General features: G+C 42.8%; 1 protein-coding gene across 1 annotated transcript in view; it reads left to right on the forward strand.

The window, feature by feature from the left end:
* The window catches only part of mtor (mechanistic target of rapamycin kinase), a 90,209-nt gene that overhangs the window by 57,901 nt on the left and 15,730 nt on the right, over window positions 1-16,578 (forward strand). Inside the window, exons 33-39 of the mRNA XM_058084201.2 lie at window positions 3,394-3,471; window positions 3,682-3,789; window positions 7,429-7,554; window positions 9,378-9,509; window positions 11,398-11,513; window positions 15,374-15,491; window positions 16,001-16,186. Of these exons, the coding sequence (XP_057940184.2) occupies window positions 3,394-3,471; window positions 3,682-3,789; window positions 7,429-7,554; window positions 9,378-9,509; window positions 11,398-11,513; window positions 15,374-15,491; window positions 16,001-16,186 (864 nt within the window). The remainder of the gene's footprint in view (window positions 1-3,393; window positions 3,472-3,681; window positions 3,790-7,428; window positions 7,555-9,377; window positions 9,510-11,397; window positions 11,514-15,373; window positions 15,492-16,000; window positions 16,187-16,578) is intronic.

Below are 16,578 nucleotides of genomic sequence, written 5' to 3' on the forward strand. Positions count from 1 at the left end.
AAAATGCAACCTATACTCCAGTGCAACTAATTTTTAATTAGTAATTATTATAATAATAATAATTATTATAATAGTATAGTAGTAGTACTATTAGTATACTAATAGTATAATAGTATATAATAGTATAATAAATAATACAGTAAAGTCTCGTTATATCGATATTCTCGGGAGTCGGAAAAAATACCGATATAACCGGACTATCCATATATCCGATCCTGCGCCAAACTGCATTAAAAGTGGGCGGATCTTTGTTATGGCATGTAATTTTCTCCTTGAGATCATGGATTGCGTATCTAGCATGCTTTTGTACTACAATAAATTTTGTACTACAGTAAATAAAAATAAACTTACGCTGTAGTGATTACCGGTTACCGGGACATAATTCACCCCGGAACTATCGATAGGGAAGGTGTTGCCACCCGGAGGGGTAGGCGCGAGGGACGGGTGTTTTCCGCTGTGTGTGCTGCACTCTGGTGGTGGAAGTGTGAAAAATAAAGTTGACTGGAAGCAGCCGTTCGCCGTGTTCTTTTTTGGTATTGAAATCCTTAAGCAAAGATTGATTTAAGCTGCTTTTGTATCGATATAAGCAGACCAAATTGGCTGGCGGGAAATGAAAAGGGCATCGTAGTAACCGGATTATCATAATAACCGTGTATCGTACTAGCGGAGCTAATTATATCATAAAAGACTAGAAATTTGCCGGGAAATGAAAATAGTATCGTAATAAGTAGTAATTTGTTTTAACCGATATCGATATAATGAGACTTTACTGTAGTAATAATTTTTAATAATTTTGTTTTTTGTATCTAATTATGTATTTTTGGCCTTGTGCGACTTATACTCCGGAGCGACTTATAGTCGAGGTTATAGTGAGGTACCAACAGTACAAACATCATATATTTGTCCAAAAATGTCTTATAGTCCTGTCTTTGAATGGTAAAAGTGTCAAAAATGTGTCTTAAGACAGATTAGTTTAGCTAAAATAAGTGTATTGTCCTGGACTATTGCCTGATTAAAAACCAAAATGGCAACCTATGACGCCATTGACCGCCTAGATCCTAACGGTGTGAGCCCTTCCTATACAGCTGAGATGATCTCATATCTTGGATGCCAACACTTTTAATGAATACAAGCTTGAGCATTAACATTAGCATTACCAAACGCCTGCTTGTCCAATTTCCTGGGATTCATCTACCGCATCCCCTTTTCACGACAAACCTTACTCTCTGTGCTCCATCCTCAACCTCGCCCCCCCACTCCCCCTATCTATCCTCTTAGGCGAGAGATTAGATCCAGGTGTGGCCAGTAGGACCGAATCGGGAAAGCAGACTTCTGATTCTAGTTGACACCAAGCCACTCAAAATGAATAATGAGGAATGAAAAGCAGATGGGAGCACGGGCAAAGGCTTAGATGTCAACATGAGCTCAGTCTGGTCTTCCCAAATGTGGTTCCTAATCTTCACACTTAACTTCTTTTGATTTCACAAATGTTTGCTTCTGGCCTCGTGCGATACACTCAACATGGAGACATGTGCTCCACCAAAACCGAGAGCGCATCGCTGTGTTTTTTTGGAATAATTTGACGTGTTTTGTCTGTCCCGCCAATGGTTTGAGGGATCTGTGTTGAATGTCTACATGCAGCAAAACCTTGTTTTATTCACCAGACAGACTCGACACCAATGTTTGTCTCTGCAGACACCATTCACACGGCAGCTTACATACCGTACTTTAATGATATATATAAGCCCGATATTTAAGCATGAGAATACATACAGACACTACAATTTATCAGGAGTCGTCTGGGCTGCACATTTCCACCGAGGAGGACTCCCCAGTAAACAGAGCTCTAACTGTGGTCGTAAAAAAAAAGCTAGCTTCATTGTAACCTCGTCCTCTTGTTGTGCATGCCTGCATAGGTGTTTCGGCACGCCATGCCTACACCCACTCCCTGTGGAATAATAATTACTGGTCGTCGGACTGAAACAGCTGTGTGCCCCTGGCCTACAAGGACGTCTCGGTCACCTCTCGCATTTTTATTATATCTTCTCAAGGAACAGTGCTATAGGAAGTTAGCTTGGATGTGCGTCGGAGGTAAAGCTTGCATAGCAGTGGAAATGTACTCATCGTTGTTTACCCAACAACAACAAGCCGCATCTTGAACTAGGACCTTTTTAAGGGTGACTTTTACATTGACTTTTTCATCTCCCATTTACAATGATTAGTGATGGACATGATCATCACTCTAAACTTGAACTGGACTGTTTCAAGGAGACCCCGTACAGAGAACATACATCATCGTTTACGCTCATCGTTGTGCATTGTTTGAAAATCCTACCCCTCCATCTGGTACTTTTACAATCAGTAACTGTTACATTTGTTCACTTCCTGCTTTCCGTAATACAATTTAAGTTTTTTTTTTTGTTTTTTTTTTAATAATGCACCTTGTACCGAAGCACAAGATGATATGAGCATCCAATGACATAATGGGTACCATAGTAAGTGTCAATATAGTGATATGTATAGCACATCATGACTGGTTCAAGACTCTTCATCCTTGTATTTAGCAAACATCAACTGCTTGTATTGTTTCTTGAATTGGCTCATCGTTGTGCATTGTTTGAGGTCCTTACTCAAACTATGAAATGTATTGAGTAAGGAAGTTGATGTTAAATACTAAAAGCCCTGAGGGCTATGCTAAATACAAGGATGAAGAGTCTTGAACCAGTCATGATGTGCTATATATATCACTATATTGACACTTACTATGGTACCCATTATGTCACTGGATGCTCATATCACCTCCTACTTCGGTACGAGGTGCATTATTTAAAAAAAACTGTATTATGGAAAGCAGGAAGTGAACAAATGTGACAGTTACTGATTTATTTTTTCCTTCTTTATTTCGAACATCATCCAAAGCGCAACAAACCAAACATAAATCAACACAATAAAAATACCTATGTACATATAAACATACACATGTTCGAAAGGGAATGGGAAGAAGTCAAGACTTATCTATTCCCACCCAGATTCCAACCTCATCCCAACAAAACATATATTATTCCTTGTCTACCGGAATGAAAACCCCACATCCAACCACCCTCACCCAGATTGAGGCACCCAACTACGTGCCAAAAGCTACCAGTTCATTACTCGTCATCGTATCGTACATCGTCCAGTACAAAAGAAAGAATGAAACCACTCCAACTATACAGTCACCACACCAGTCATCACAAGCTAACATGGATATTAAAAAAAATGAAAAAAATGTTATGGTATTGTTTCAGTAAAATTGAAAAATAAATATGAGAGAAAAAAGAAAAATATTCTTCAAAATACCTGAAATTAAATAATCACACTTGAGTCACAGCTATCCCTTTATTTGTTTTTCAGTGCATTGACAAAGCAAGAGACCTACTGGATGCTGAGCTGACAGCCATGGCTGGAGAAAGCTACAGTCGAGCCTACGGGGTAAACAGTCAAATTCAGTCTAAATTATCTGTACAAACTCTTTTTGTTTGACTTTCCCAGAGTTTCCACTGTGTCTTGTATGTACAATTCTTCGCCACCACCACCACCACATGTTCACGTGTACAAGCCGTGTACATTTACAGTATATCGTCTCCCCGTAAATCGTAATATTTGGAATCACAACCCCCGACGCCTTCATGTGTTTTCCAGGCCATGGTGTCATGCCAGATGCTGTCAGAGCTGGAGGAGGTGATCCAGTACAAGCTTGTGCCCGAGAGGAGGGACATTATTCGAGAAACGTGGTGGGAGAGGCTTCAGGTAAACCTCAACCCTTCAAGTATGATGTATGAAGGCGAGCACACACGGACTTGAACTCACGTGTGAAAAGCGTAAATGCAGCTTAAAAGCAGATGTTGAAAGGTCGACTGTTGCTCAAGGGAGGCTTTGTAAGGCGAACATCATACAGTTTGTGCAGACGTGAGTGCACGAGTGCTTTCCTAGCACAGCCTCAGAGTCGCAGTTTTATCAGAGAAGCGTGGAGAACTCTTCTATTTCCTGATTCTAATGTTTTGTACTGGAAATGGATGGATGGATGAACCATTTTATTATATCTTCACTAGGGACAAGACTAAAGAAATGAAATGTGGATATACTTTAGAGAAGTGGTTCCCAAACCTTTTACAGTCATGCACCCCTCAGTTATTTTGACCTGAAGCTGATGTACCCCCTACTTCTGCACACTTAAAAACATTCATTCATTTTCTACCGCTTTTTCCTCACGTACCTCTGTACTATACCAAATGTTCATTCATTCATTCATTATCCTCACAAGGGTCGCGGGGGTGCTGGAGCCTATCCCAGCTGTCTTTCGGCGAGAGGCGGGGTACACCCTGGACTGGTGGCCAGCCAATCATGGTGAAGATCAGCGGTAGAAAATGAATGAATGAATAATGCACACCATTATGGTAGTGCTGTTTTTATTATTTTTAATCAGATTAATCACAGTTTTTCTAATTAATTAATCATGATTAATCACCATTTTCAACTATATCTGAATTTCTTAATGATTTTTCTCTGAAAAAAAGGACAAATAATTGACAGTTACAGTTATATAATGACATATACTCTAATACTTACAGTATTTTGTGTATTCTGTTCGTTACTTTGTTGATTTCACAAATCAGCATATGAACAAACACCTAACGTTAACTTAACAAAGTGAAAAATAAAACACAACAGCGGTGGCGGCATCTTCAATATGTAGGCCTCACAAGGGTCACCAGCCAATCACAGGGCACATATAGACAAACAACCATTCACACTCACATTCATACCTATGGACAATTTGGAGTCGCCAATTAACCTAGCATGTTTTTGGAATGTGGGAGGAAACCGGAGTACCCGGAGCATGCGCGGGGGAGAACATGCAAACTCCACACAGAGATGGCCGAGGGTGGAATTGAACCTTGTTCTCCTAGCTGTGAGGCCCACTTAAAAAACATAAATGTCAATTAAGTACACCGGTACTGCAGGGAGGTACTGGGCTGGAGGAAGCCTTTTGCCATCATCCAGGTCCCTCATGGTCCCCTTCCACATCCAGAGCATCTGGCCACGGACTTCCAAGCATGACTGCGGCTCGTCTGTAAACATCATATACATGGCTGCGCCCCTGGGAGTCGGCCTTTGCTGCACTGGGGGGGGGGGGGACCTGGATTAGTGAGCAGGAAAAGTGGAGTCATCATCCTCCTCTTCCTCCCATCACGCCCATGTCAAGGGGGTTAGACTTGGCCTTGCCGTCTGCTTCCACTGTACTCCGACCTCCGCCTCAAGGAGGTTCATCATCCATCATGTCCGTCCACCTCTTTGTAGCTTACGTCACGATGAATTTGTTCAAATTGCTTCCGAAGTGTTAGCAATTTTTGTGAGCACTGTTGTGATCTAGCAGAGGCCTTAATCCTCTTGGATGTGGAATTGAGCATAGCTGCATATGTTGTTATGATAATATCACTGGTGGAGGTGGTGGATGTTACATCTTGCACTCCTCCACTTTTTTCTTGCGGACCTTCAGATTCCTTAGAATCAGTATAGAATTGCCCCTTCAAAGCATATACTGTATTGTGCTGTTTTTTTTTTTGTTTGTTTTTTTTTTTTTTCCGGAAATGTGAGTAGTTTCCCTCCAAAAATGTCTGATTCTTGGGCCAATGTACTGTACTTAATACCCACACCTGAAGTTACATAACTTACTGTTTTTTTTCAACAGTTCATTTGATTCTTCTTATAAAACACAAAAAGCAGGACAAGTCCACCCCACTGTGATGTCACAAATGGCCAGTTTTACCACGCCTTTTGAAACAGAGCGTTTTAAGCCATTCAGGACTCATTTCCAAATGCTCAAACCTCAAACTTTGGCATAGTTTAACATTAGAATACAACATTCATTCATTCATTTTCTACCACTTATCCTCACAAGGGTTGCGGGGGTGCTGGAGCCTATCCCAGTTGTCTTCGGGCGAGAGGCGGGGTACACCCTGGACTGGTGGCCAGCCAATCACAGGGCACATATAGACAAACAACCATTCACACTCACATTCATACCTATGGACAATTTGGAGTCGCTAATTAACCTAGCATGTTTTTTTTTGGAATGTGGGAGGAAACCGGAATACCCGGAGAAAACCCACACATGCACGGGGAGAACATGCAAACTCCACACAGAGATGGCCGAGGGTGGAATTGAACTTGGGTCTCCAAGCTGTGAGGTCTGCGGACTAACCACACGACCACCGTGCAGCCCAAGTATACAACATTCTAATTATATTTATAGGTCAGAAAAGTGGAATAAGAGTTGGAAATTAGCCTAAAGTCCCTGTCCTACTTCTTTGCTGTGCCTTTTATTTTATTTAATCGTTTCATGTGTCGAAAACCTGTAGGCTGATGTCGTCCACTACTATTTTTCCAGTCTTTTCTTTCTGTCAAATTGACTGAACATTGTAAAAAAAAATTGAGATCCCTCTCAGAAACGTTCCCCACAATTAGATGTCAACAGTTCATTTGATTCTTCTTGTAAAACACAAAAAGCAAAACAAGTCCACCCCGTTGTGATGTCACAAATGGCCAGTTTTACCACGCCTTTTGAAACAGAGCGTTTTAAGCCATTCAGGACTCACTTCCAAATGCTCAAACCGTAAACTTTGGCATTGTTTAACATGAGAATATAACATTCTAATTATATTTATAGGTCCGAAAAGTGGAATAAGAGTTGGAAACAAAAAAATTCCCAACTCACAAAATTCCCTCTGTAGTGAAATTAAGGTAACCTTGACCAGACTTTTTCCCCAATAATAAAAGATGAGCTCTTTTGATTTTTTTTTTTAACTGGCCTAAAGGCCCTGTCCTACTTCTTCGCTATGCCTTTTATTTTATTTAATCGTGTCATGTGTCGAAAACCTGTAGGCTGATGTCGTCCACCACTATTTTTCCAGTCTTTTCTCTCTGTCAAATTGACTGAACATTGTAAAAAAAATTGAGATCCCTCTCAGAAACGTTCCCCACAATGAGATGTCATTTTTGGCCAAAACGTCTTGAAATACCTTATTTCAATCGCCTCAATGCAAAAAGACTTAAAATATTATGTTACACGCTCAAGTTGAATTCATAATACTGTCTTCCTCGTGTAAATCATATCCATGCACAGAATGCCAGTGATTACTTCTTGAAAATACATAAAAAATGACCTATATATATGTGTGTTTTTTTTCTGGCACGTGGGACAGTCTTCACGTGAGGGGGGGGGTTGAAACAGCAATAATAGCCCTCAGGGCTTTTAACGATATGGCCCTCATGTGCACCATCTCGTAAATGTCAGGAGTAGTTGCCTCTCTTTGATGACGTTAACAAGACAGTATTTCATCTGTCGTTTGCTTTATTTTGTGTGTGTGTGTGTGTTTTCTCCGTCAGGGTTGTCAGCGTATTGTGGAAGACTGGCAAAGGATCCTGATGGTCCGGTCTCTGGTGATCAGCCCCCACGAGGACATGAGAACGTGGTTGAAGTACGCCAGCCTCTGTGGAAAGAGTGGACGTCTGGTCAGTGTATTTATTGTTAATAATCAGGCAAATTTAAGCCAACAGAGGTCATGCAAACAGGCACAATATTTCACATATTTGAATTAAATGTTCGATTGCATGAGTCTATCACGGTTTTGGAGGGAAACTAGTCTTACTTTATCTCCAAGGCGTCTAACATGTAATGTCTCTATGATGTACTCCTTCCTGATCCTATCTATCCTGGTCACTCTCAATGAGAACCTCAGCATCCTCATCTCTGTACTCCAACATGTACTGTGACTCTGGACATGTCCCAACCATCTCAGTCTGGCCTCTCTGACTTTATCTCCAAGGCCTCTAACATGTAATGTCTCTATGATGTACTTTTTCCTGATCCTATCCATCCTGGTCACTCCCAGTGAGAACCTCCGCATCCTCATCTCTGTACTCCAACATGTACTGTGACTCTGGACATGTCCCAACCATCTCAATCTGGCCTCTCTGACTTTATTTCCAAGGCCTCTAACATGTAATGTCTCTATGATGTACTTCTTCCTGATCCTATCCATCCTGGTCACTCCCAGTGAGAACCTCAGCATCCTCATCTCTGTACTCCAGCATGTACTGTGACTCTGGACATGGCCCAACCATCTCAGTCTGACCTCTGTGACTTTATTTCCAAGGCCTCTAACATGTAATGTTTCTATGATGTACTTGTTCCTGATCCTATCCATCCTGGTCACTCCCAGTGAGAACCTCAGCATCCTCATCTCTGTACTCCAACATGTACTGTGACTCTGGACATGTCCCAACCATCTCAGTCTGGCCTCTCTGGACTTTATCTCCAAGGCCTCTAACATGTAATATCTCTATGATGTACTTGTTCCTGATCCTATCCATCCTGGTCACTCCCAGTGAGAACCTCAGCATCCACATCTCTGCTACCTCCAGTTCTGCTTCAAGTCTTTTCCCAGGCCACTGTTTTTCTTTATATATATTTTATATATGTTACCTGCGATAACCTAGCATCCTGTCTGCTCATTGGTCGGTCAATAGAACCCCTGCTGATTGGTCCTTTTTTGCGTTTTGTGCTGTTTCTCGCCACATGTAAGGTATAAACCTTAGCCAGGGAAGACAAAGGCATCTGTCCATGCCTACCAAACACCCTCATTCCTTCACCAGCTTATCCAATCACCAGCCAGAACTCAGCCAGGATGCATTCACTGTCTCACAGAAAATTAACTCATTACAAAGATGCACTTTTTCCCCATTTGGGTATTAAAAAATATTCAAGCACATACGTAACAAAGTGGGGCTCCGGAGCCGCGGGTTGCCAACCCCTGGTTTTGGATATTGTTTTTGTGCAGTGTTATATTATGAAGTAATGGCACATACTTAATCAGCATTTGAAAAGTAATATTTGTGTATCTGCTCGATTCCAGTGGTTTTCCATCTTTCAGCGCCCTCGTTACGCTCATTGATTGCTAAGCGTGGCGGCCGGTCAGACACACACAAAATGCTAACAGTGATGTAACTGAAAGTGAAAGCAGTGGAAGCCTGTTGGGGTGAATGTGAATACAAGGTGTTGGAAAAAATGACCCTGTAAGATACCTCTTTTCCTTTCCCTTCCTAATTACTTATGCATGCCCTCCTGGCTAAGGATGTGTCATGGTGCTTATATAATGAAGCTCTGTAAGGGCTCAAGGAGGTTTTTTTTTAGTCCCCCCCGCCCCCCCATAATAACAATGGGTCACGGGGGGGGGGGGTCGGTGTTCATGGTCTGTAAAATTCTCTTGACAGTGCTCTTCCTCCTGCTGTCATGCATTTGGCCAACTTTGACTTCCTTGTTCTCCTCCCTCCAGGCTTTAGCCCATAAGACCCTGGTGCTCCTCCTGGGCGTTGACCCCTCCAAGCAACTGGACCACCCTCTGCCCACAGCCCACCCGCATGTCACCTACGCTTATATGAAGTACATGTGGAAGAGCACCCGCAAGGTAGGACTCCACCCCGCCTTGATGGGGAATAATACAGTAATATCACTTGATAGGATTTTCACACTTCCTGTCTGGGCCTCGAAAGGGATCGAGTCGGCATGTCGGCGGAGCCAGTGCCGCAGACATTTATATTTCCATCACAACACTAAAAGAGTGTCTGTAACGTTAGACGGGTATGAGTCAGTTGTTCAACGGCGGTGGTTAATGATTGATGCGTGGATCAAATCACTTTATGTTTCCAATAAATTTGTGCACAATTAAAGTCCGCCGCCATGCACGGTAAACATTAAGTGCTGCAAGAAAAATGTCAGATTTACATTTTTTTTTTAGTGAGAAACACAACTTTGATTCACATGTCATCATTTTAAGTGTCAAAAATATAGAATATGTGTTTCATTCGTTCATTCATTTATTTTCTACCGCTTATCCTCACGAGGGGTGCTGGAGCCTATCCCAGCTGTCTTTAGGCGAGAGGCAGGGTACACCCTGGACTGGTGGCCAGCCAATCACAGGGCACATATAGACAAACAACCATTCACACTCACATTCATACCTATGGACAATTTGGAGTCGCCAATTAACCTAGCATGTTTTTGGAATGTGGGAGGAAACCGGAGTACCCGGAGAAAACCCACGTATGCACGGGGAGAACATGCAAACTCCACACAGAGATGGCTGAGGGTGGAATTGAACTTGGGTCTCCTAGCTGTGAGGCCTGCGCGCTAACCGTTCATCCCACTTTACTGCAGATACCCATAAACATGTGTTAACTAATAGCAAGAACCAACTAGAAATGGGGGAATGCGCTAATGTTGATTGATGATGATTAATCAATTATCAAATTAATCAACAACTATTTTGGTATTAGAATTAATCATTTTTTGGATTTCATGATGTAAATATATTCTGATTTCAGCCTCTCAGATGTCTCAGAAAACCCACGCATGCACGGGGAAAACATGCAAACTCCACACAGAGATGGCTGAGGGTAGAATTGAACTTGGGTCTCCTACCTGTGAGACCTGTGTGATAACCACTAGTCCGCCGTGCAGCCTTACACATTTATTTTTAGGTATACATTTATTATGTGGGCTGCATGTGCATGCGTGGGTTTTCTCCGGGCACTCCGGTTTCCTCCCACGGAATTGAACTAGCTGTGTGGCCTGCATGCTAACCACTCGTACACCATGCAGCCCTGATTATGTATAAATATTTTATAAACAAAAGCTATCTTTATTTCACAAATAAACAAAATAGTCATATAATATAAACATATATAGATATAATAACTTATAAATTTGGCTGCATGGCGGTCTAGTGGTTAGCACGCAGACCTCACAGCTAGGAGACCAGGGTTCAATCCCACCCTCAGCCATCTCTGTGTGGAGTTTGCATGTTCTCCCCGTGCATGCGTAGGTTTTCTCCGGGTACTCCGGTTTCCTCCCACATTCCAAAAAACATGCTAGGTTAATTGGCGACTCCAAATTGTCCATAGGTATGAATGTGAGTGTGAATGGTTGTTTGTCTATATGTGCCCTGTGATTGGCTGGCCACCAGTCCAGGTTGTACCCCGCCAGGTGGGATAGGCTCCAGCACCCCTCGTGAGGAAAAAGCGGTAGAAAATGAATGAATGAATGAACTTATAATTTTTTTTTTCATGCAAACTCCACACAGAGATGGCCAAGGGTGGAATTGAACACGGGTCTCCTCGCTGTGAGGCCTGCGCACTAACCACTCCTCCACTGTGCAGCCCATATGTGTTTCAAATGATTGTAATTTCACCCCTTAGCGGACCCACCCACAAAGTGAAGCCACAGATATAATATAATATATACATATATAATATAATTATGTATTTCTCATAGATTGCTTTGTTCCTCTTCTTCAGATCGATGCCTTCCAGCACATGCAGCACTTTGTGCAAGGGATGCAGCAGCAGGCCCAGCATGCCATTGCGGCCGAGGACCAACAACACAAGTTGGAGCTCCACAAACTGATGGCCAGGTTTGTTTTTCTTTTTCTACAATTACTGATGATACTAATGACTGAGAAACTGAGAAATGGTCTTTATGTCGCCATCTTATAAATACCAACAGCCTTCTCAAGGCTTGCCAGATTCACTGAATGAAAGAAAAACAACTTTAGCACTCAGCTACTCATTAAACACCTAAAAAAAAAGTTGCTGCCTCCACACCGACGCTTCCATATTTTATTTTATTTTATTTTCCTACGCACGCACCCCTCCCACTGAATGCTTGCCTTGACAGCTCTGGCAGAATGATGCAGCCCCAATGTGGGAAAACCATGAAGCCGCTTTCAAAAACCTTGTCAGCTATTCAAAAAGCTGTCAAACACCGGATTAAATGGATGACATTGTCTCCAAAAAGTGACTGCAGTACTTTCATTTCATTCTTAATTATTTTAGGACAGCCAGCAACAAATGGCGAACCTAGGTCTGAATCCGTACCCGGTTGATGGCCTTTTACAGACCCGTGACCAATTCAAGTGAATGGGAAATAACCATATAACATATTATCATGCTTTTGGGCATAATTACTTGAACTGTTACGGTTAACGTGACAGCAAATGCATCGACTTCACTCAAAATGAGCTAAAATGGTTTGTTTGCTAGCCGGGATCAATCCATACATTCATTTCCGACGTTGCTGCTAATCTTCAAATAGAATAGTTCACCACACCCATTGGTGGAACTGGTGGATGTTATGCTAGGAATCCACTGGACCGGCGCCAGTTGGTGCCACTTGGTGCCAGTTGGCTCGGCATGTTGCCATGTTGCCGTTATTCGGCGCCACAACGCACCAATCACATAATCTTAGGCGCAAACTGGCACCAACTGCTGCCGACCCATTGGAATCCTAGCATCATTGGTGCAACTTGGCTCATGCCATTACATTCCAGTGGATTCCAATAGGCGATAGGTTTGTGACATTTGGTTCCACGTGGTGGACACTTGCATATCAAACAATTGGCACGACAAAGATTTTAAACATTTTGAAATTTTCTTGCCGCCAAACTCAATTTTTGCCACTGTTACGGGCCACCACGAGCCACTTGGGAGGCAGTTTGAGCCACTGCACGCCACTAGGCACCTTATTGGCACCAACTGGGGCTCTTAGCATTATTACACACCCAACCCGCCTCCCTCTTCCTTCTATTTGAGGTACTCAGTAGGGTTCAGGACTGGATTAGACATTTGGCAGTCACCTTCAGCTTCCTCCACTTGGAATCTTGGAATGTGTTTGAGCTCATCATCATCTTGGAAAACCGCCATGATGTGTAGCTTCCCAGTACCGGCAGCACTCGTGCATCCTTAGACCGCCACTATTCTTGACTGGAGGCGAGAATTATCCATTTATCATGCCGTAAGACCAGAACAAGCAACTAGTTCAGGGGTGGGCAAACTGTGGTCTGGGGGCCACATGCGGCCCACCAAGTGTTTGAATCCGTCCGGCCAGTTGCTTTCTAAGTATTTCAACTTTTAACATACAAACTACAAACATGACTTGCAAGTCGGATGTCTTCATTTATTGCTGGAGCCTATCCCAGCTGTCTTTGGGCGAGAGGCGGGGTACACCCTGGACTGGTGGCCAGCCAATCACAGGGCACATATAGACAAACAACCATTCACACTCACATTCATACCTATGGACAATTTGGAGTGTGGGCGGAAACCGGAGTACCCGGAGAAAACCCACGCATGCACGGGGAGAACATGCAAACTGCACACAGTGATAGCCGAGGGTGGAATTGAACCCTGGTCTCCTAGCTGTGAGGTCTGCGCGCTAACCACTCGACCGCCGTGCCGCCCTATACTGTAAATTGTCATTTAAAAAGTTATAGATCTGTAACACATGAACATGATTATTCTGCCTCGGCGGACGTCTACTTCAAACAAATGCTTTATTGTTTCTAATGAGTTACACATGACAACAAAGAAGCGTGACATGTGTCTATTTTGGAAAACTGCTTCCATCCTTCCTGAGGAATGTTAGCGACAACACCTGTATCTTGTCCGACAAGGACCGTCTACCTCCAGACGTGCTGTGACACACTTTGGAGTGCACACAATCGTCATGCCATAGTATAGAGTTACACCTGTATTCCCAACGATGCCGTTTTTCCGCCGTCACATGAACGTCTCGCCACCCTTGAAGAATCCTACAGTATGTAGTGTGTGTGACTAAGCTCGGTAAGCCTGGCGGCGTTTTCTGTCCAAATGACACATTGTTCCCACAAACAACTATTTTACTCCCTCAACCTGTTTGCAGTTTGAAGTACTTTGAGGGAAAACCTTTTTTTTTTTTTTTTAAAGCACCTACACGTGAATGTCTCCTTGCATGGAAAAGCGCTCAAGAGAAATTACATAATCTCCCAAAAAACAATTTAGTTTAGGTATTCTGCAAATGGGGCTTGGGCTGTTGGACAGCTGATGGATGAGATGACAACACCATGTGTGCCAAGCACTCGACTTGGGTTAAACATATGTCAGTGTTTCTGTGCAGACCATGCTAGACGATCGCCTGTGAGAAGCGTCTTATCATCCAGCGGTTTGATGGATTAAGTGGAGTCAAAAGTGCGGCGCTGGGTGTAACTGTAGAAAAAGTCATTAAAAATGTGCTTGTGAAACCTTTTTTAGTCGATACGTGAAGTTTTATTAGACATAGATTTGATAAATGCGCCTGCGTTATTCTCTCAAAGTCAAAGGAGAATTAACTCCCCTTTTTTTTTTTTTTGGACAAACAGTCCTCGGTGTATTGAACTTTACTTCATTCATTCATTCATTTTCTACCGCCTATCCTCACGAGAGTCGCTAAGAACACTGAATTCATCACACAGCAACTTAACACTCAAAAACTATACCTAATAAATATACAAACATGCAGTTGTTATACTGTTATATATAACGACTTCCTGCGATTATCCTCACGAAGGTCGGGGGTGCTGGAGCCTATCCCAGCTGTCTTCAGGCGAGAGGCGGGGCACATATAGACAAACAACCATTCACACTCACATTCATACCTATGGACAATTTGGAGTCGCTTATTAACCTAGCATGTTTTTGGAATGTGGAGTACTATTCCGGAGTACACGGAGAAAACCCACACATGCAAACTCTACACAGAGATGGCCGAGGGTGGAATTGAACTCGGGTCTCTTAGCTGTGAGGCCTGCGTGCTAACCACTCGTACACCGTGCAGCCATGATCTGAAACAAACTTATAAAACTTTTTCACTCCACTGTATTTGTATATAGTATACCATTTATATAGTATTACCAGTATTTATAGTATTTACCATTTAATAAAAAGATCATAAATGCTAAATTTTTTTTTATTATTTTTTTAAAGACAAAAAATCGGGTGTGTTAATGTTCTTTATTGTGTATATCTATATTGTGACTCAACAAGCTGAACCTCGTACTTCGTAATGTGACAAAAATAAAATAAAATAAATTAATTAAAAAAAACTATATTTTGAAAGCAGGAAGTGAACAAATGTACATAAAACAAAATGAAATAAAATATATTAGGAAAGCAGGAAGTGAACAAATGTACCAGTTACTGATTGTAAAAGTACCAGATGGAGGGGTAGGATTTAATAAGCTTTGCTTCTTCCTACTCCTTTTGGACATGTGGAACTGTGAACTGATTATGTGATGCATTCAATTGTAATCTGATGCATGTTCAGATGAAAATTAAACCATTACCATAACTTTGACTTTTCTAATGCAGAGCTTCAAACAGAAGGGGATGACCTCTGACCTCCTGTAACAATTTACTGTTTTCATTTTGATTTCGCCGTCTTCCGATGATAATGACTTGTCTGCGTTTGTCCTCTGCACAGATGCTTCCTGAAGCTGGGAGAGTGGCAGCTCAGTCTGCAGGGCATCAATGAGAGCACCATTCCCAAGGTCTTGCAGTATTACAGCCATTCCACAGAGCACGACCGCAACTGGTACAAGGTCAGCCCCCTTAAACGCACCCTCAACACACACACACACACACACACACACACACATGTCACCCTTTACACTCTAACCTTTCAACTTCACTGACCACAGTAAAAAAATTCCAGCTGTGTCAGCAGGAGGTTTTCCTGACAAGAAGAAAGCTTGTCCTTCATTGTCGGGAATGTTGTTTAGTGGCTGCATGGCTAATTTATGTCAAGTCGGTAAATTATGCCTGGTCTGATGATATCAACGATTTTAAGGGATGTTTTTTTTTTATTCTTTATTTAATCCAATCCAGTCCTGCGGACCTACTGGGATGTTTATATTTTACTCACCTACCCAACTTCCTACTCATCCGTCCTCGCCAACTCCCTTAAGCTTTTAACCTTTTATTAGCTTGGTTGCATAACACCGCACACGTGGATCAACCCCCGTGGGGACATCGTGTCCTACCTTAAATTTGGAAAAATGACATCATGAGCCGTCATTTCCACTCACCCCCACCCCGACTTTCTTTACAGGCCTGGCACGCTTGGGCAGTGATGAACTTTGAGGCGGTGCTGCACTACAAGCACCAAAACCAGGCCCGCGACGAGAAGAAGAAGCTGAGGCACGCCAGCGGCGCCAGCGCTAACAGCGAGGCTAGTAACAGCGACAGCGAGATGGACTGCAGCGACCACAGTCCGGGACAGAAAAAAGTCAATGAGGTGTGAGACGGACGGACGGACGGAATTGAACGCCTTTATTCAAATAGTCAACTAAGATCTACACCATCATATTAGCATTCATTGGGACTGGTTGGCAGTACGGGCGGCACGTTGGACTAGTGGTTAGCGCGCAGACCTCACAGCTAGGAGACCAGGGTTCAATTCCACCCTCGGCTATCTCTGTGTGGAGTTTGCATGTTCTCCCCGTGCATGCGTGGGTTTTCTCCGGGTACTCCGGTTTTCCTCCCACATTCCAAAAACATGCTAGGTTAATTGGCCACTCCAAATTGTCCATAGGTATGAATGTGAGTGTGAATGGTTGTTTGTCTATATGTGCCCTGTGATTGGCTGGCCACCAGTCCAGGGTGTACCCCGCCTCACGCCCGAAGACA

The sequence above is a fragment of the Doryrhamphus excisus genome, linkage group LG17 (genome assembly GCF_037039965.1).
Source record: "Doryrhamphus excisus strain RoL-2023G ecotype Guam linkage group LG17, RoL_Dexc_Guam_v1.1, whole genome shotgun sequence".
Lineage (NCBI taxonomy): Eukaryota > Metazoa > Chordata > Actinopteri > Syngnathiformes > Syngnathidae > Doryrhamphus > Doryrhamphus excisus.